The sequence below is a fragment of the Periplaneta americana genome, chromosome 3, assembly GCF_040183065.1.
Source record: "Periplaneta americana isolate PAMFEO1 chromosome 3, P.americana_PAMFEO1_priV1, whole genome shotgun sequence".
In the NCBI taxonomy this organism is placed as follows: Eukaryota; Metazoa; Arthropoda; class Insecta; order Blattodea; family Blattidae; genus Periplaneta; species Periplaneta americana.
This window is the reverse complement of record NC_091119.1, coordinates 24,222,733-24,245,302: the sequence shown is the minus strand read 5'-3', so window position 1 is coordinate 24,245,302 and position 22,570 is coordinate 24,222,733. Positions and strand designations below refer to the sequence as shown.

The following is a 22,570-nucleotide window of genomic DNA, read 5'->3' as shown; positions in this document are numbered from 1 at the left end:
AATCAATCTTGGCGAAATTTTTACTGCAAGTATTTGTGAGGTAACTGCATGTTTCTATGCATTTATTTTGTGAGAAATGCTGCTAGTTTATTTTATTAATATATTTTTTTCATGAATTATAGGGAAAATGACATTTTTTTAAATTTCAAACTATTTTTTCAAGGTGAATAAATGAATGCATAGAAATGTTTCTCTATGTTTTGAGAATGTAAAAAAAAAAAACGGAAATTTAAAACTTGAGGTCTTCTACTAAAAACTTGTGTTTGAAAGTATTTTTAAAAAGAATAGAAAAAAAAATCACAATCCAAAAACATTTGGGGGTTCAAAATTTTTATTTTGTTAGTCTTTTATATAGTAAACGTGCTCTAAAAATTTGGTTGAAAAAAATGATTAGGAAAAAATTGGTCATTTTTAGTGGCGTGTCCTCTTAAGTATAATAATAATAATAATAATAATAATAATAATAATAATAGTAGTAGTAGTAGTAGTAGTAGTAGTAGTAGTAGTAATGATGATGATAATAATAATAATAGTTACTTACTTACTTACAAATGGCTTTTAAGGAACCCGAAGGTTCATTGCCGCCCTCACATAAGCCCGCCATCGGTCCCTATCCTGTGCAAGATTAAGCCAGTCTCTATCATCATATCCCACCTCCCTCAAATCCATTTTAATATTATCCTCCCATCTACGTCTCGGCCTCCCTAAAGGTCTTTTTCCCTCCGGTCTCCCAACTAACACTCTATATGCATTTCTGGATTCGCCCATACGTGCTACATGCCCTGCCCATCTCAAACGTCTGGATTTCAAGTTCCTAATTATGTCAGGTGAAGAATATAATGTGTGCAGTTCTGTGTTGTGTAACTTTCTCCATTCTCCTGTAACTTCATCCCGCTTAGCCCCAAATATTTTCCTAAGCACCTTATTCTCAAACACCCTTAACCTATGTTCCTCTCTCAGAGTGAGAGTCCAAGTTTCACAGCAATAATAGTAATAATAATAATAATAATAATACGACTGCTTCTCACGATTATTTTTGTTTATTGAAGCTTTGAAATCATAAATCTTTTAACTAGAATTAGGTACCTTTATATTTTTTGCTGTAAATTATGCATTTACTTTAAAAAAAATATGATGCTTATTACTCTTATCCATAACCAGAATCAGGTTTTTCTAGTGAAAAATTAATAAAATATCGTAGTTTTGGTTAAAAATGTGATGGTAATTTCATGATTATTGTTTTATTTTTTTCGCCATGTAATGTCATGCACTCTCACACAATCTTAATTAGTAATAATATTATACATGACATTGTATTTGCAACATTTATGGCACATTCTTCTTGCATCTTTCAGTCACATTTCGCATTTACCACTAATAAAAGAACCTGTTCTTTTATAACTGAGTAAAACTATATTTTGTTTATTTATTGTTTGTCTGCATATAAAATCACTAAAAGCTGAGTAAATCAGAGCTGAAGAGAAACGTACTAAAAGTTCGTTATTTTATTTTGTTTCGTTTATTTTTTTAACAGATCCTGCATCGCAGTGTGATTTCTTTTCATATATGCAATACCGTAGCTATTTAAAATGTGCAGATCTTACTATGTAAAATATTATTATTATTATTTTTTTCTTTTTTACTAATGGAAAGTATTCGACTGTAATAAAATTGATAACATTCACAATGTTCAACGTGGGGCAAAATGTTTGGGGTTTTTGCACTATGCCATGTATGTATATACAGTGCTTTTTTTTTTTTCTGGAAAAAAGTTTACTGGAACTCTATCACTCGATCACATTATACAACAAAAGCGTAGGTTTAAAAATATTATGCCTACATACCTTATATTACAATAAGTTCCAAACGGAGCTCATCGATTTTAAGCATAACGGAAATTTTGCGATTTCGAGCTATAGTTTCAGGATCAATAACAGAAGATGGCAGCACTAGATTGCATGAATTACTTTTGCACCAACGATAATAATGAGAAAATGTAAATTCTTGGACTCGGCAATGGCGGCAATTTTAATTTTCAATTTTGCGTATAAAATATATCTCGTTGGAATTTGTAATAGCAAAAAGTTTACCAGAATGCGTTCCGGCTGAAAAAAAAGCGCTGTATATACACATCCAGTTCAGTGAAGTTAAATGTTGACTCTAATTAAGAAAGGAGTCAAGACAAAGAGAAATTCTGGGAAATAGTTCTTGATCGTGGATCCAACACATAACTCTAAAACATCCAGAAATCCAAAAACATTTCGCACCATATTTTTCTTTAAAAAAACAACAGTTGTTGAAACTGTCATATATTTTCTTAGCTCTGAAAATTCAGTTATATTATGATTATTTAATTATATCCAGTGTTGTGTCTGCTGCTTATAAAGCATGTTTTTTGTTATGCTTGCAAACCCTTTCACCTTCTTCCAGGAAAGCAGACAAGCCAATAACATCCTAAACTTAAAGACTCAGCATCTGAGAACAGAGATAGTATCTCTGTCTTCAAAGATCTCGCAGTTGAATGAATTACGACTGAGACTGTCAGAAGAGGTTAAAACGTTCCAAAATAATTTTAGTAAGACACTACAGAAAAACACGTGGATTGAAATACATAAAGCCTTGACAAGCTACATTGAGTCAGAAATTGCAGTCACTAAAAGAGAAAGTGCTGAACTCCTTGGAGAAATGAATGAAATGAACCAGGTACATTAATCTTTAATATACTAGAAAGGGCAGGATGGTGTTATAGTAAGAGAGAAATGAGATAATACTGCTGTCATTTTCTCTTCTTCCCACTTTTGTAAATAATTCTTCCTTAATTTCAAACGCGCGATATTTGCATAGGCTATATTATGAAAAATTTTAACTTATTTCAAATTTAAATGGCATTTTTCTTTAGGTCTGATCATATTTTTATTTCATTTTAAATTAAAGCCTTTGTTAAAATATTCGAAAATAATGTATTCTTCACTGATGTTTGTTTCTCCATAAAGGCATGTGTTTTTACTAACTGAGGAGCTTTGAAAAAAAATATTCATTGAATCCACCTCCAATCATAATTAAGTTTGAAATTTATTCATATTCTCGGAATGGCCTACATCAGAGTATAAACTCCATTCGCTTCTAGCTCAGTTACTTTCCTTTGATGGAGCTTTTTTTGTGTGTGTGTGTGTGTGTGTGCGTGCGTGCGAACGTGCGTGCGTGTGTGATTCTTTGTTAATCCTAGCCTTAATGTACGTCTTTCATTTTTACTATCACTTGTTATGAAGTGACTTGTAAAGTTTTTATCTAGAGCTTAACACATTTTGAGTCTTTTTCTTAATCTTTGAAAATGATTTTCAGAAATTGTACTTATAAAATGTATGAACAAAAGTTGTGCTAGATTTCATCAGTGTTTATATTCTGTATCCTGAGCATGTGGCTTCTGTATTTTAGAACCTGTTACTAGTTTCATCTTCAGTAACAAAAATATAAATGAGGAGCTTTATGTGTGTTTTAATTATAGTAGTTATTTTCTACAAGTTAATTGTCATGTGTGTGTCCACACCTGTGGAGTGACGATTAGCGCATCTGGCTGCGAAACCAGGTGGCAGGGTTCGATTCCCAGTCGAGGCAAGTTACCTGGTTGAGGTAACCAAATGCTGGGTAACTTTTAGGTGCTGGACCCCAGACTCATTTCACCGGCATTATCACCTTCATCTCATTCAGACACTAAGTAACCTAAGATTTGATAAAGTGTCATAAAATAACCTACTGAAATAAATAATTGTCATGTCATGAAACTATAGGCTTACCCCTTTTCATGTAACTTAGTTCATAGAGGGTGCTCCTTTTTAGCCTCCCAGAACAACATAGGCCATTCGTGCTTAAGCAAGGTTGCCTAATTGTATTGTTAAGACTCATTTGCTTTTAGTGGTGGTAATTTAAATATTACATGTGCTCAGACAAAATTTTGTAGCCATGAAAAAGATGAGACGTATAAACTAACAAGGGAAGGGTTTCGGCTCGAACAGGAATTTTTGGTTAAAAATTTATACAGAGACTTACCTCACAATGGTGATGAAGACCGTAAAAGCATTCATTTGTGTAACTTTCCGTTTGGTTGGTATTGGTCAATACACTTTTTTAAAAATGTACATGAGGATTCTCCATAAAATGCATGATACAGCATGGAGTAGAGTAATAAGCACAACACGCAGAAGCAACACCTGAACAATCTTCTGAATCACACTCCAGTACTGAAAAATCAAATGCCACCTGAATTACATTTTTGAAGTCCGAGACTTGTTCAGGATTCATGTAACCAGCTGACTGCCAGGAATACTGAAGCATAGGGCAGTATACTGGAGCAGACAACTGGTTATGAGTAACAGAGTGTATTTTCATTATAAACACTCGATTTCCCAAGTTAAGTTCTGGATTCTCAGCAAGAGTCCTTATGCAATCTGTTATCCTATGAGCATAATATTGTCTAAGGAAATAGATATCCAGATGCTGGATATATTTAGTTTTTTTAGGTGGAATGATCATACATTCCATGTCCTAGCCTTGGAATGATCCATTTATTAAGGTCGTGTCCTTGTGCGCATTCAATGACTCATACAACAGTGTACATTTTTGATTATCTGCAATATTTTCGGACAGAATGTTGGAGAAAAATGTTTTTAAATGGGCTTTAGATATTTTACCAGTCGCACTAGCTTCTAGGCTAGGCTAGGCTTATGAGTAAGGTGTCCCATCCCCTTAACTTGTGCAGTGCTCTCCCCACCCCTCAACTTGTACAGTGCTCTAACAGACAAACCACACATTACACAAACGAATGCTTTTGTGAGCTTTACAGAGATGTAAAGATGGGCCTGTAAACAAATTTTGGATACGAAATTCCTGTTCAAGCTGAAACCCTTCCCTTGTAAGTCACGTGAAAAGCATTATAGCATTAGCAAATGTAGCTTATTGACGATAAGAAAGCTATTCGTTAAATTGATTGAGATCACAATAATTACATACAGTATTATGATTCATTTTAACTGCCTATTTTCCCATGAATCTGAAATAATCCAGGAGTTACAGAAGGTTGAAGTCACTTTCCTTTGCAACATTGTAATTTGAGTTATTTTGCATAGGTAATTAATATTTTTACAAAACCTGTGAATATGTTGAATTTAAATTCAAGAATTTTAATTCATGTATTTCAGAAATATTTTAAATTACATTTGTTATTAATAGCACCAATTGTTTAACGAATCTACAGAATGAAAGTAGGTTCTTCAATAACTTGGTTTTTACAAGATTGTGATTCTATCATGATGGAATTTATGCCATCACAATCATGTTTAAAGAGAATTATCAAATTTATTATGTAAAGTAGTGAATCATTTTTTCTTTTTAAGACAAACAAATTATGAAGTTGGTTCTATAATAGTAAAATTACATAAAATGTTATATAGACCTACATTTAATAATGAATTTACTGCAATATAGTGAGTTCCAACGAAAGTTCCCAGAGTTTCTGTTGACCGACCAACCAGTGACAGATCCTCGCTACAGCTGCTGTTTGCATCTGAGAACCCACTGCACTTTGCCTAATTAAAATTTACATACTATGTTATACTGGGTGTTCATTTCAAAGTGTATCATGACATCACTGTTGTGAGTCAGCAATTTGAAGCGAGTTTCAGCTTTCATGTCAGAGAAGTTGCCTGTTAATCAAGGCATTAAATCTGAACTTGAGAACGTGTACGGTATAACTTGAACGTCGTAGCAACAGATGGCGGTCTGTACAGTCTGTGTACTACCATAACCTCTTTCGAACTGTGTTTTGCGTGGGCAAGTCGTACGCAGGGTATTTGTTATCATCGGTTTCGTACAGCAACATTCCACAACATAAATCAAATGCTAAGTGTCCATGTTGACCGTCCAAGTTAATGTCAACAAATACGTAAGTAATCGTCTTAACCCTCTCCCCATATCCCGACAGTAAGAAAAAAACTCACCCCAGTAGCCTACGTGTTTCCAAACAGTTCACATTCCTGCCACTACTGGAGTTACCGTACGTATCGGTAAATACTCTTCAGAATGAACACCGTACTTGCTAGGCAACTTCTCTGGCACATAGGTAATACGCCTCTGCGGAAGTGTACTGTGCTCCAACCACGAGAAAGTCTTTCCGGAATGAAACGCAGGGGGGGGTGATGCTGTGAATGAATGTTGATGTCATAAGGTCACACACGTGGGTACTCGTTTCTCTATTGGCTAGCTCTCACAGCACAAACAATAGCATTGACAGACACGTGTTTATACTACCCTAGTTACAAAATTAGATCACTGTTAATCTCCTGGTCTTTTAATCTGTCCATACATATGCAAGAGACCACATGGTCTTTAAACTGACGTTATAACGATAATATCATCTATCTACTTCGCTCCAATAGATGACGCAATAGTAAGCACATTCCTTTCACGGTTGATCTCCTGGTTGGAGAACAGTAGAAAGATTGAATTGTCTAGGCTCATCGGCTAGCCACATGACGTCATACAGCAAGCCATGACACACTTTGAACTGAAGACGCAGTATTAATAACATTCGGTACTCCTTTTCCTCACAGTAGCTGCCGGAAGTGTTGCCCATCTTGTGTGATATGTAATTCACATCATTTCCTGTACAGAACCTGTTTCATTAAACCTGCTCACTAGATTTAGTTATTGTTTTGCTATACAAATTGGGTGGCCAAAAAATTTACGTCTATAGTTTTCCCTTGTTCTGCCACATGATTTCTTTTTCACATACACTTTTTCAAAATGTGTATACATTCACGCACTGAATATGTAACAGTCGCAAAGCACAACACAACATAAGCCTGCCAACCTGCAGTGAGCCCCACAGAAAATTTTCGATGTAAATTCCCTGGCCACCCAGTTCTGTATAAAAAGACAGTGTTAAATTTAGTGTAGGCCTATAAGTTTAATGAAACAGATTCTGTGAATGATGTGATGTGAATTAAGTATCACACAAGATGAGTAACACTTCCAGCAGTGTAAGTACTAGATGTTATTTTTTAATTGGTTATTTTGCGATACTTTATCAACTGCTATAGTTATCTAGCATCTGAATGAGATGAAAGTAATAATGCCTGTGAAATGAGCCCAAGGTCCAGCACTGAAAGTTACCCAGCAGTTGCTCTTAATGGGTTGAGGGAAAACCCTGGAAAAAACCTCAAATAGGTAACTTGTCCCAACCACGATATGAACCCAAGCCCACTGAATGTTATTAGTATAACATAGTGTGTAAGTTTTAAACTGGCAAAACACTATGAAGGCCACCGGCGTGGCTCAGTCGGTTAAGGCACTTACCTGCTGGTCCGAAATTGTGCTTAGGCGTGGGTTCGATCCCCGCTTGGGCTGATTACCTGGTTGGGTTTTTTCTGAACCTTAAGGTGAATGCCAGGTAATCTATGGCGAATCCTCGGCCTCATCTCGCCAAATACCATCTCGCTATCACCAATCTCATCGACGCTAAATAACCTAGTAGTTGATACAGCGTCGTTAAAAACCAACTAAAAAACACCATGAATTCACCTCAGTAGCAGAGAAGACTGCTGTTGACCTGCCAACAAAAACACCAGGAACATTTATTGGGATTCACTGCAGTTATAGCTCTAAAACAAATGAAGGGTACAGGGAAAGAAGGAGCTTTGTCCACTTATCAAATTGTTCAGGAAAGCAATTTAAAGTCTGTCTTCACTTACTTACTTACTGGCTTTTAAGGAACCCGGAGGTTCATTGCCACCCTCACATAAGCCTGCCATCGTTCCCTATCCTGAGCAAGATTAATCCATTCTCTATCGTCATATCCCACCTCCCTTAAATCCATTTTAATATTATCTTCCCATCTACGTCTCGGCCTCCCAACTAACACTCTATATGCATTTCTGGATTCGCCCATACATGCTACATGCCCTGCCCATCTCAAACGTCTGGATTTAATGTTCCTAATTATGTCAGGTGAAGAATACAATGCGTGCAGTTCTATGTTGTGTAACTTTCTCCATTCTCCTGTAACTTCATCCCTCTTAGCCCCAAATATTTTCCTGAGGACCTTATTCTCAAACACCCTTAACCTATGTTCCTCTCTTAAAGTGAGAGTCCAAGTTTCACAACCATAAAGAACAACCAGTAATAGAACTGTTTTATAAATTCTAACTTTCAGATTTTTTGACAGCAGACTGAATGATATAAGCTTCTCAACCGAATAATAACAGGCATTTCCCATATTTATTCTGTGTTTAATTTCCTCCCGAATATCATTTATATTTGTTACTGTTGCTCCAAGATATTTGAACTTCTCCACCTCTTTGAAAGATAAATTTCCAATTTTTATATTTCCATTTCGTACAATATTCTCGTCACGAGACATAAGCATATACTTTGTCTTTGCAGGATTTACTTCCAAACCTATTTCTTTACTTGCATCCAGTAAAATCCCCGTGTTTTCCCTAATCGTTTGTGGATTTTCTCCTAGCATATTCAAGTCATCTGCATAGACAAGCAGCTGATGTAACCCGTTCAATTCCAAACCCTCTCTGTTATCCTGGACTTTCCTAATGGCATATTCTAGAGTAAAGTTAAAAAATAAAGGTGATAGTGCATCTCCTTGCTTTAGCCCACAGTGAATCGGAAATGCATTTGACAGAAATTGACCTATACGAACTCTGCTGTACGTTTCACTGAGACACATTTTAATTAATCGAACTAGTTTCTTGGGAATACCAAATTCAATAAGAATATCATATAAAACTTCTCTCTTAACTGAGCCATATGCCTTTTTGAAATCTATGAATAACAAAGTCTGTCTTGGCATGTTTTTTTTCTCCCCTATATGCCAAATCTAAACTCTGTCAAAATGTTGGACTATTCACATTATTACAGTGTTTGATTCATAGGATTAAACTACATGGAATCCCTGCTCCGCAGAGCTTGGATAAAAAAAAAAAAAGGTGAACAAAGCTTGTTCTTTTTCTAAACCCTTCAAATGTAGAAAGTGTTTAGTGCTATTAGTGAAGCCGATATTTTAACATATAGTTTTTACATTGTTTTGCTTTCTCTGCCTCTCTAACACGGATACTAATTAAATTTTTAAATTTAAGGTATTAAAACAACGTGGAGAAACTATTTCAAAACTAAAAGAATTGAATAGTGAATTGGAACATAAGTTACGGGAAACGAACAGCAAATTAGAGTCTGTTCAAGATGAGTTAAAGAAGAATATTCTTCAATTGGAGACGAAAGATAAAGCAATATGCAATTTGGAGAATGAACTTGCTACACTCTCAGAGGCTCAGCAAAAGAATATGCTTATTAAAAATGAAACAATACATAGTTTAGAAAAGGAAGTAATGAAATTCAAGGAATGTCAACATGAACTGGAAACAAAGACCTCAGCATTAGAAGCCAAAGAAGAAACTATACATAACCTTGAGGCAAAGCTGATAAAACAAACAGAACGACTGCACGAACTTAGCTCAAAAGAACAATTGATACATTCCTTGAAAGAAGAGCTACTTACCTTGAAAGCTGTGAACAAAGGAAAAATAAAGTTAGACGAAGCAAATATGTCTGAAGATAACAGTGCGAAAATAAAGGAACTTGAAGAGGAGATATCAGTACTCAAAGGAAGGATTCAGCAGTTAGAACATGAGGCTGAAGAAATGCGTAGAGAAAGTGGTAAGTGTAATATATTTCATTTGCCTCTCGTTTTATTATCATTTAATACTTTAAATATTTTTAATTTAAAGGATATAACAGAATTTAGGTCTACCTACCTACCTACCTACAAAATTGGGTAAAATCTCAGTAAATTGAATTATTTTGCATAGGGGCTATTCCATCTCAAATCGACCGAAATATAGAGAAAATTGACCTTGCAATTTTTAAATACAATGAAACTTTTTCTGTCTGTTGACAACTGTGATACAACACTTTGTGCAAAGTTTGAGGCATCAGAACTTCATAGTGTTTAAATTTAAAATATTTAAATTTATCGTATTTTCATAAAAATTAGCAACTTTAAACTGTTGTGGCTCTGAAACCCTTTCACCCAATGATCAGAATCATGGTTTATTTTGATGCTGAGAAGTTAAAGTTTATATTGACATGTAAACAGTTTTTCTTACTTTTTATGGAAATGGAGAAATTTAGATTTTTCTACATTAAGATACCTTTGCCCACGAAAAAATATTTTTAAAATATATGGTTAGATTCCACATTGAAAGTACAAATAAACATATTTTTTACTGGTGCACCGTTGATAAGAAAGTATTGAAAATATCAAATAAAGAAAATAAATAGTATGCGCGTGAACTAACCAGCTGACTGTGAGGCGGGAGCTAGCTGAGGCAAGCAAGGCCAGGAGACATAAACACGTGATGTTTCATCTAGTAGCGCATAGCTGGGCTAGCTTTATCACAAGTTTTCATAAACACAGGAGTAAAATGACGTCCAACGCTCGCTTATCTTCCATTCTCAGCCAGTGCGTGCGGTACTGCGCCGTTCAAGTCTAGGCATATGAAAATAATTTATTTAATACCCTCGAAACTTACTGCCGAGCCACTAACCAAACAATGCCGAATCCCTCTTAATAATGCAAGGTTTTTTCTCAATATTTTTTAACATTTTTACAAATGGACAAAAAGCCTAAAAATAAGTAAAATCCGATTATCTGTCTCCCTGTATACAATAAAAATAAGGATTACTTCTTAACATAACCTACCAAATGTCAGCTTCAAAATGAGCTCTCGTTCAATATTCTGCAGTAAATGGTTCCAGAGTTCTGAGCGCTGAAAGAGGCTTGTTTTTATAAAATACGCTAAATTTGCCGCTCAATAGTACGAAAACCGTTTGACTTTCGATAGTATATTTTTTAGAATGCACTCTCCTCAGCACCTTCTATAAATAGGGAAAAAATTAGAGTATTAAAAAAATGCGAGGTTTTTTACTGATTGATTTCATATGGAATAGCTCATAGGTTAATGTAGTGATTTCAAATGAGCAAATGACATAATTAGAATAAATCAGTATGTTGTTAATTCCTTACAAAACAATTCCTCTTTCTTCCGCCAGAAATTTCGTAATTATATTTTGTATTATCCTTATTTTTAATTGAATTTACTTTGCGTCTGTTCCTAAGACTAATCATAGCTTTGATGTAGATGTTCTTAATAATAATTACAGTGGATGCTGGATTTAATAGGAATATACATATTATCCTTCAGGTGACGTACATAGTGAAGTAATGAGTAGCAGTACTATTAGTAAAGCTGAAGAGTCTGCACGGCTAAAAGATCTGGAAGAGACATTTGAGGAACGTTACACCAAGGTGAGTTACTAACTATTAAATAGGAACAAATTGAAATTATAAAATTATTTTATGCTCGACCATGCCGAAATGTAGTAATTATACACCTGGTAGCAGTCCTTTAATGCATGTCATTAAAGTACACCTATTCATTAAAGTTCAGGTTTTCGATTATTCTCGGATATGCAATCAAAAGACGAGGGAGGCTGGAAATCCAATACTGTCGCAGAAGGTTATGTTCTGTTACTATAATAATTAGCGTTAATTGTGAATAATATTCAAATAAATTCAATTTGTCACCTCGTTTTTCAATTCTAAATCAATTTCCAGGTTATACATTCTCTACATTACATCAAGGTCAATGACATTATTGTTCCTCGGAAAAAATCAATACTTTCGCGTCTGCGCACATCTCACAATTCACGAACTATGAACAAGGTCACTTCCGATCTTCAGTCAGATACAAATAAAATGAATACTTCTGAATAATTTCAAGTTAGAAATATGGGCGAGCATAAAAAGTCGTATGAAACTTGCCTGTAATGGTAATTAAGACGCTCGTATGAAAATTATGAAACTCGCTTGCGCTCGTTTAATAAACAAACATACTTGCGTCTTAATTACTACCATTATAGGCTCGTTGCATAATGTACTATTATAAAATTGTGTGAACTGGTATAATTGTTATAAGGAATTTTAACTGATATGAATTGTACAAAAGAAATGTTTGAGATTTTCTATATAGTCATAAAATAAATTCTTAAATATCTAGTTGAGAGAGAATATCATCGAAATGATAGCCATCCAAATCTTGGATTTAAAATATCGGCATCCTAATCAATTCAAATGAACAAAAAAGAAAATGTAAATTAATGTTAAAAAAAATACATAATGAAATGTTAAAAAAGAATATTCTGCGACAAGATGTGGTAGCTATCAAAACAATAAAAATTTATTGAAAATAAATAATATACATTGAATATTATAAAGATGAATAGAGATGGTGATTGATGATGTTCAATGAAGATTTTAAAATGGTTGATGCAACTCAGTAGTGTCCATCTATCTCACAGAGAAAGAAATAACTTTTCTCAAGTTAACAAAGAGAATTTTGACATTTTTCATTTGTCAATCAAATGTTATGCTTACTATGTACTATATTTCGTAGAAAAACTTGTTAATTGTATACAGTTAATTTCGATAAAGTAACTTCAGGGATGTCCCAAGAAAGTAACAGTTCATCAGAATTTGTTGCCTATTCCTAACTTCGAATTCTCTATAGTTATTTGACAAAGAGTGTGCATTTTCCATTGTAATAAGTAGAATCCCGATTATCCGTCACCCTATTAACCGATTGGCGGATTATCCGACTGTCTATTTCTCGCTCTTTTTTTCTTCAGAAATAAATAACTTGTATGAAGTACTGTTTTGTACATCATATTAGTAGGTTCTACATATGTTTTTGCTAGAGTGTGTTATTACAAGCCTTTATCGTTACAAGCATTGTCTACTGTTTCGAATTGCCATTCTATAATATAACTTGTATATAAAATGTCTTCTACAGGTGTTAACAGAAAATGTGTTGTGCTAAGTATAAAAAAATGGATATAATTGAATGGGTTGAGAAAGAGTGTGGCTCATCTTGCATCAGAATACGAGATTGGAGTCACAACTGCGCGATTTAATAAAAAAAACAAGGCTAAAGTGTAAAAAAGTATCTGTACCTACAACGTGAGACCTCCTTTATACCTATGTTTCCAGAGACAGTCATTACAAAGGGCTTCCTTGTCCCTTAAACCGTCGCTTATAACCAGACTTAAATTAGTCAACTTCTGATCCATTACATAGCGAGTTAAATAGAAGACCATGGAGAAAATTACAAAGTTTTTCATGGTACGGATTATCCGATTTTTCGATTAACCATTCACTTCATCCCCTACATTACCACGGATAATAGAGGTTCTACTGTACTTCATTGAAATAATAATTCTAACAAACTGTAAAATGTAGTTGCTAATAAATGGATCTTGCATGATGTATATTTTATGTTATATGATTTTTTTGTTTCTGTCACTAGCTTCGCACCGTGGCAGTTCGGCTGAAGAAAAGAGTGTCTGAACTGACAGTGCAGCAGACTCAATTAGAAAATGACAAGAAAAAGCTTGCCTCTGACAAAGCTGATCTACAAGCCAAAGTAACACAGCTTTCAGCTCATGCAAAGAACTTGCAGGTCAGTCATGTTTGTAATAAAATACAGTAAGTGTAGAGTCCCTCATTTGTAATTGGCCTACTGGTCTTCATCAGTTGCTTGTTATTGTTTCTAGGCCCGAATATAAGCATCATTTCTTTGTAATTATTGTGATTTGTTACAATAAATTTAGATCAGTGTATTTTATGTACGATTGTTATAAAGCATAAGAAGTTCTAAAAAGTGTTAGAGTTTGAAAGTAAAGGCTGGTTCACAATAAACCGGAAACGAGAATCGGAACGAAAACGGCAAAATTGTTAAAATGTGTAGATTTAAATGTGAGCATTCACAATTAACGAAAAGCTTGTCGGAGCCCGGGATTGGGAATGGACAGTTGGCCAAGTTTCAACTTTGGCGTTCACGTTTCCGATCACAGCCCACTAGATTCATTCTATTGCCATCTAAAAGCTATTTTGTCGTTATATATTTTGTAGCAAGAAGACCATGACATAACCTATGCATTATTTTGTTCTGTGCTGTGCATCATGGAGCAAGTTTTATTTGATGAGATTCTAATATTGAGTGTTGAGGAAAATCCTCGCGTTTACGATAAGCGGCGCGCCTCGTATAAAGATGAGAAAATGAGGGAGAATACGTGGCTTTCAATAGCTGCATCTTTGAACACCGATCATAAGTGAATCATATTTTATTACTGTATTGGTTGTATTACAGACTACATATTCATGCTTCAATTCAATAACTACTGTTGTGTTCATTTTTGTTCTATTACAAATGTTTCTTCTCTAATTATTTTACGTTATGGTAGACTTAAAATAGGTTGTGATAATAAAGATGTATGGGCATATTTATAGTATCGTACCTAATTAAATGTTTCAGTTGAAATTTCGAAGTTGGTTAACCTGTGCTTATGTTGGCTGCCTTGTACCCATGAGAGAACGCCATTGGTCAATTATATACAAATAACACCAGAATGCATAATATCAACTTTACATATCGTTATTGACATGCATATTGATATGCATAGTCGTCTGCATTCTCGGTTTATTGTGAATCAAAAATTTTCATATTCACGGTTACAAAGGTTGGCAGTTCTGCATGAAAAATAGTGTATTTAGCAAACGCATGCTGTTTATTGCATCTAAATCGGATAACGCGTGTAATTACAGCCCCTTCTCGAAGTTGACTATGCATCCGAAATTGTACTCCAACCATCCGTGCGCTACACCTCTCCCACCTGGTACAACTAGTCATGTAGTGGAGATGTGCCCCACATGCTTTTCTAATTTTTAAGTAAAATTAACTAAATCCTTCACTCCGGTGTTTGTCCATGTAAACAGAATACATGGGTGGGGGGAAAGCGTTTTCATGAGCGCAGCAAAAAACCGATCGTTTTCATTACATATTTCAGTATTAAAATGACTAGTAGGCTACATGATGTCCTCGACTTTTTCCAGAAATTTCAGTATTTAAATTTTGTGTAGGACGTCCTAATTTCTTGAGTTAACATGCAATTTCTCTTTTAATTTCGAAAAGGGTTGGTCAATTAGGTTTTCATTTCATTCATTTTTAATATAAAATATTTCCTTAGACACACTGACTAATCACATCACACCATCCACAGTACTATAACACACTGGAACTGTAATGATATGCAGTAGTCCAAAAGCCTATGTGTTCTAAGGCAGGTCATAAAGAGATGAGGGTGTTGACGGTTCTTTTGTATATTCGGAGAGAGCTGCTCCGGTTGCAGCTCTAATGCAGTCATATGGGATGGTGAAGAAAACCAGTTTTCTGCTGCCAACTACCCTACGTTGAGCTTCAGGAACTGCAGATCACAGATCCGAAAAGTACACTACAGCTAAAATTCTCGAGCAGTTCAAGGCTCCTACAGACAGTAAAATCTCGAATCGAAGGCGAATGAATTAGAAAAATAAATGAAACAATGAACTGGATTACATAAAAGCACGTTTAACATTTTTAATTTTTTCAGGTCCATTTAAATGGCGGTTCTGCAGCTCTTCAGTTCTTATTGTAGAGCCGCCCCTGATGCATAGTCGTCTACGTTCTCAGTTTATTGTGAATCAAAAATTTTCATATTCACGTCCTCTGCTTCTCGTTTTCATTCTGGTTCTCGTTCCCGGTTTATTGTGAACCAGCCTTTAGTTTCCTAAGACTTCAAGTATCACGTAAAAGCTCAATTCAAGGTCTTGTTGCAGAAGGTGCAATGAGGGAACCTGTGTATTGTTCATTACATATTATATGAATAACTCTATTGAAATACTGCATTGCAGTCATTCGTATTATGTATTGTTCTTACAGACAATGCAGCAAGAATACGATCGTCTGCAAGATGATTTGGAAACACAGAAATCAGAAGTGAAGGAATTGACGAAAGCATTAGAAGTATCAGTAAACGATTGTGCCTCTCTTAAAGTGGAGTTGCAAGAGTGTCAGAACGAGAAGGAAAGCAAAATAAAAGAGCTGGAAATATGTTTAAAAGATAAACAGAAGATAGATGTAGCTAATAAGGAGTTAGCTTCACATATTAACTCGCTAAAGAAAGAAAAAGAAGCAGAAAATGCAACAAGGAAAGAAAAGGAAAAAGAATTTAAGAAACTTGAGGAAGACTTGAAAGCTAGTGAAAAGCGACTGGCTGATGAAATAGATAGTCATAAGAATACTCAGGACTTGCTGGAAGCTTCAAGACAGGAGTGCAAGAAACGCAGCGTTCTTAGTCTGGAGATGGAGGATTATGAGGTATGTTACACAAAGTTTGCTTTTAATTTAAAAATATTTTTGATTAAAATATTATGTCTGGTTTGGTTGGGTTCAGTTCAATGTGGGCTTTATTTTGTTGGGTTCCAGTGTCCAGTGCTTAGCCATTTGGCATTAAATCCTCCTATAGTCCGGGTCAGCTTACTTCATACCCTAAGGGTGAAACCTAACCATTTTTCCCCTATGACTACATATGCTAGTGGATTTTGGTAATTTTCTAGTTTGCAGGTTGAATTTTCTTTTACCAACTTCGTTTAGAATTTCGATACTGATAAATACTACAAATGGTAGTGATTTTGTAACTGTTATGTTGGCAGATGAGACAAATCTTGTCAGTACTGGAGTTCCATGAAATTAAAATTGTACTAGATTTCTGAGCCGGTTACTTGAAGCTAGTGAAATTTGAACATACTAATTAATTAATACTAATACATAATAGTTATTTTATGTGTTGCATTGTGGTTATAATTCAAGACTATAGTCAGGTAAGTTTTCGGAGTTCGTACTAACAATTTTATGTGGTCAAACAAAATACATTTTTAGATTAAGTCTCGTAATTCAGTTGTTTAGTCAAATCAATGAATTTCATATTGCCAGACAAAATACCTAAAATTTTGATCCCTTTCTCGTATAGTTTGCCTACGAAAATATGTTACTAATTATTGAATTATTTAGAATAACCTTTCAACATTAAGGTAAAGTACGGTACATAAATAAGTCATTCAGTACGTAGGATCGTGTGATATCTGGTAACAGTTGGCAACACTGACAAGACGGCAATACAGTGAAATCTCTCATTTACGGACATCGAAGGGACGCAACAATCTGTCCGCATCTGGGAGGTGTCCTTTATTGGGAGGGAGCCTCCCCAACCTAACAGTAAATTTATAATATGCATTATGTATCCCTTCACGCTTTAAATGATATATATTACTGTAGTTTAATTCTTAATACAGTATACTGTACTACAGTACTACAGTAATTCTTTGCAACTTTGAACTACAGTAGATAAAACTGAAAAAGCAAAATACAGTACTGTGCCATGCAATTTTATTCTAGGTCTACAGTTATGCAGTACTGTAATTTACAGTTTCCAACTTAACCTTTACGTTCAGGTGCCATGTCTCTCGAAACCGAACAACTGATTGAAGTGAAGAGAATAATCCTACTAACCCTATCATGTGCCGAATACAATTTCACGATCGCGGAAACCTTGGACCCATCAGACAGGTTAAATTTTATGACTTCGTTTATCCACCCGCTTCCAGCTAACAAGGGGTAGCCGGCTGGGCAAGTGGTAGCCTACAAGACCCTTATGTTAGGTTTCATGTTAAGGAATTTCTGTACAGTTCTCAAAACTAAATTTTCCATTTTTGTAACACATTAGGTCTTGACATCCAAGTTCTGTCCACAGTCAGGAGGTAAAGCAAGCTTTAGGACTGTGAAACAGCTGTCCATGTCCGTGTCTGAGAGTGTCCGTAAACGAGAGTTTAATTTAGCATTATTTCTATATTATTTCAGTTCGGACATAAAAATCTGTCCGTATATGAGGAGTGTCCGTATCTTGGGGGTGTCCATAAGGAGAGGTTTCACTGTATTTGCTGTTTAGGAACTGTTCTTACCTGATCCTCACTATACTATCATGTAACTCAGCAGTGCTAAATTGTTAATATTGTTAGGAATAGCTTCAGACCCAAGTAATTTATTGAGACATTCTTCTTATAAAGAACACAATTCAGTAGTGTAAGGTCTCCATTTCGTTTGGGAAGGCAATTATTTTGAGTAAGAAGTCTAATGTTGCAACTGCTGCTTTATGAGGTTCTTCTGGATCTTCGACTGGTTATGAAAATGTGGATTTTATAAAATGTTCTATTGTGATGTCAGTTATACATTGACAGTCTTACTAATAGAAGACGTTCAACTGTCTTATACTTAAACAATGAATAGTTCGTTTGTAAGTCAGGTGTAAATTCCTTACAAATAACCAATACATACGTCGTGTATAACAGTACAACTGTTACACAGCTACGTCATAGTTTCGTCATTACGAAAGGTAATAGAATATCTGAGGTTCTCTATTGCATCTGATAGTGTGTGCTAGTGTACCGCTCTAAGTATCGATAGTACAACTGGGCCTGATAGATTACCACACTATATTTTGGTCAAAGAGTACGACTACTGCAATACAATAGAACCCCGATTATCCGTCACCCTATTAACCGATTGGTGGATATCCGACTGTCTTTCTCTCGCTTTTCCTCCTATAGAAATATATTATGGAGTATGCTACTGTACATTATATTAGCAAGTTATTTTTTTCTAGAGAAGGTAATTACAAGACTTTACTCTTACACAGTATGGTCTACTGTTAGAGTTGCTGTACTGTACAACTTCTGTATAAGATGTCTTCCATGAGTATCAAAAGAAATCGTGTTGTGCGAAGTATAAAAAAGTGCAAATAACTGAGTGGTTTCGGCAAACGAGAAACTGTGGCTCATCTCAGAAAACGAGATTGGAGTCACAACCATGTGCAATTTAATAAAAAACAAGGATGACATGTAAAGTAGCCTATGTAAATCTACAATATGAGACCTCCATTATTTCTATCTTTCCACAGATAACCATTACAAGAAATTTCCTTGTCCCCTAAAATCCCGTTGTTAACAACCAGATTTATATCAGTGAATTTCTGATCCACTGCCTAGCGTGTTCAATACAAAACCATAGATGAAATTACGAAAGTGTAAGCATTATTCACTAAATTTACGACATTATTTATAATACGGATTACCCGATTTTTTCAATTAACTGTTCAGTCCACTCCCTTCATTACCACGGATAATAGAGGTTCTACTGTATAACTTCAATTATTTTGTGCTCTTTGGTTTGTTCTTCTGTTGTTACAAGGTAACCATCATCATAAAAAGACAATCGATACAAACAGCTGTTATAGGGTGGCCATTTTTTCTCTATATACAACGCTTATACAAGGGGTTTCGTGTATATAACAACGGCAAAGCAATTCCCATGTATAGTTACAGGCTGTTTATACATTCATCGTTTATGCATGGCTTATTAGTAACATTTTCTGTCCAAACTCTGCATAAGTCTCATATAAAAACTATACTGTACATGGTTTATTAGTAAGACCATGAACCTATAGCAAGAAGACTTAATTCTTCTATGCAGTCATACTAGAAGGATAATATTACTTGTCTCTTCTTACGTATTGTCATCATATAATGTAATCTATATATTTTCAAAACTCCGATGGTAAGATGGGGTAATTAAAGACACTAAACTTCTAGTAAAAACAAATTGGCGAGCATTGAAACTGAATAGAAAAGCTGGCAGAAATTTCAAAAGAAGACTATTGCTCCAAGAGGGCTGTCCAAACTATCCAACCAACCAACTTCTACTACTATTATTTTAATGATAATTTGGCATACCGGTAATTATGTTTATTCTAACTATTGAATAATTTGAACTGTCAATAGAATTTGTAAGTTATGTTCAGTACTGTGTTTAATGAGGTTTCCGTGGTGAAATTAATTTTTCGTGTCTTAGAATCTCATGTATTTCTAAATTCTGATGTGTTAAAATTATATGGAGAGAGATGTCTGCAGTCCCTGGGAAAAGTGACATGTCAGTTTCCACAAACCTTTTTTTGATAATTTATTGACAACTTACACTGGTTATGTCGATTTGATTTTCTTCTGTATGAATTATTGTAATGGGAGAAATACTTATGTCTCTTTTTTCAAGCGAGCAGATGTTCCATAAGTTGTCAATAAATTATCAAAAAAGGTTTGTGGAAACTGACTTAGGTCACTTTTCCCAGGCACTGCAGATATTATGTTGGGAATTCTAATATTTCGGTTATTTCATTATTACTTGGCATTATTGAAACTCAACAAATATATTTTTAGTCCCTGTCGTATATTCTAAAATTTACTAGTCCTCAGTTTGTATTAATTTCTTTGACACACTATTACCTAATGGATTAATGTGTTGACTTTCGAAGTTAGAGATCTATGTTCAAATCCTACCATTCCAAGTGAAATGTATTGTGGACAAAATCGGTTGTGTTTTACCTCCATGAGTTTGTTTATAACAAATATAAATTTGTGTATTACTAGAAATCAGTGGCTGATTTAACCCAACAATTGGCAGCGGAAAAATCTAAAGTCAAAGAACTGGACAACCACCTGGAGACGCAACGAGATATTAGCAGAGGGCTGCAAGAACAGATATTATTGTTAGAACAGAGAATACAGTCAGAAGAAGCAAGGACGAAAGAAGTCAAGGTAAGTTATTGGTTTGAATGTAACATAATAATTCGGAGAAAAGAATACCCTCAACAAAGATATAAAAAAAAAACAACATTAAATATTTTGATGCACATATTCATAAATTTGGCAACTTTTCTTGAGTATTGTCTAAGTACTGTACTAAATTCTTATATATTTACAGTAAAATCCCTTTTATCCGGCAACAAAGGGACCAGTCTAGGTCTGGATACGACATTGTGCCGGGTAATTGAATAAATACCAGTATATACAAAAAAAAAAAGTTCGTATATCATGGTGCCAAATGTTGAAACTGCAGCCATATGAAGCTTATTTCTCTGTCACTTGCTCATAACTGAATAAACATAAAAACTCTGTGGATTTTCCTTATTAAAACACATCACACAACACAATTAATAAACTAATTTCAGGTTCGAATATTCACTGAAAATTAAAGTTCGTGCGATTTTCGTAATGTGGCAACACTGACAATAGGAATTTTGGATTTTTTTTTATTGAAACGCATCACACAACACACATAATACACTAATTTTAGGTTTGAATATTCACTGAAAATGAAAGTTTGTGTGAACTTTCTAATGTGGCAACACTGACGGCCTGAATAAAACTAAATAAACATAAAAACTGAGTGGATTTTCTTTATTAAAACACATCACACAACACAAATAATACACTAATTTAATGTTTGAATATTCACTGAAAATTGAAGTTTGTGTGAACTTCCTAATGTGGCAACACAGACAACCTGAACATAATTAAATAAACATAAAAAACTGCGGATTTCTTTATTAAAACACATCACACAACACAGATAATACACTAATGTTAGGTTTGAATATCCACAGAAAATGAAAGTTTCTTGCGAACTTCCTAATGTGGCAGAACTGACGGCCCAGATTGTGGCAATGTGGCAGATTCAAATTTTTTTTAGCACAGCCAAAAATGCCGTTGTTTTGGTATTGCTGGTTATTTGGGTGCCAGTTACGAGGGGTTTTACTGTATATATTTTTTAATTATGTATTCATATATATTTTGTAAGTTGTTATGCTTTTGACTACCTCATATTCTGTTAATTAATAGGACCATGTTTTATAAATAATTAGGAACAGTTGAACTCATCCAGAACCAGACTTACAGAAGCAGAAGCTCTTGCACTTGAGCGAGAAATGTCTGTTGCAGAACTCGCATCACAGATAGAGCAAGAGAGGGATAAAAATGAGAATTTTGTCCTACAACTGTCTGAACTAGCTGCTGAGAAGCAGAGGTTGGTCGAAAGTGCGCGAAATCAGCAGGATGGCCTCACGAGACAAGTAAGACATACTTTACATTATCACAAACTAAAACATTTCCTTTCTCGCAATATTCCTGTTAATCTTTAAATCACCATCTGATATATTTTTCCGTCATAATTTTCGTCTCATGTTGTAATTAATTGTATTTTGTAATTTTAGCCAAACTTCTTTTTCATCTATTCCAATGATGACATATATATTCTTTTAATGTAGCTGTTTAACATTACAGGGTATTTTTGTAATATGTTACATACTCATTTCTATGCATACTGTCGGCTTTCCATGCTGCTAACCTAGCTGGGTCTGAATTGTGGTGGGTCCAACTGGAATTTGTGGTGGGCAAAGATGGTGTTTGGTGGTAGGTTTTCGTGGGGTACTCCCATTTTCCTTACCGGCATTCCACCATTGTTCCATTAATCATCATCATCATCATTATATTGTGTTTTGTTGTTGTTTTCTAATGCCAGGTGTTTGACAATAAAGTCATTTGACCTCTTGCACTCCAATATTTTTCAAAGATATTATCATGGCCAGCCACTGAAGCACAGATTTTGAGGTGTTCCGAATCCATTTCTTGGTTTGAATTGCACAATGGGCAGTTAGGGGACTGATATATTCCAATTCTATGCGGGTG

The 22,570-nt window shown here is 34.8% G+C and overlaps 1 protein-coding gene across 5 annotated transcripts in view; it reads left to right on the top strand.

Annotated features, from left to right (window-relative positions):
* Window positions 1-22,570, top strand: part of LOC138695857 (GRIP and coiled-coil domain-containing protein 2-like) — a 71,947-nt gene that overhangs the window by 27,807 nt on the left and 21,570 nt on the right. For 3 of the 5 annotated variants that reach the window (XM_069820145.1, XM_069820144.1, XM_069820148.1), the window contains 7 exons: window positions 2,431-2,703; window positions 9,144-9,720; window positions 11,268-11,371; window positions 13,428-13,580; window positions 15,879-16,316; window positions 20,474-20,641; window positions 21,748-21,954. In XM_069820145.1, the coding sequence (XP_069676246.1) occupies window positions 2,431-2,703; window positions 9,144-9,720; window positions 11,268-11,371; window positions 13,428-13,580; window positions 15,879-16,316; window positions 20,474-20,641; window positions 21,748-21,954 (1,920 nt within the window). The remainder of the gene's footprint in view (window positions 1-2,430; window positions 2,704-9,143; window positions 9,721-11,267; window positions 11,372-13,427; window positions 13,581-15,878; window positions 16,317-20,473; window positions 20,642-21,747; window positions 21,955-22,570) is intronic. The other 2 variants (XM_069820147.1, XM_069820149.1) reach the window with 1 other exon arrangement.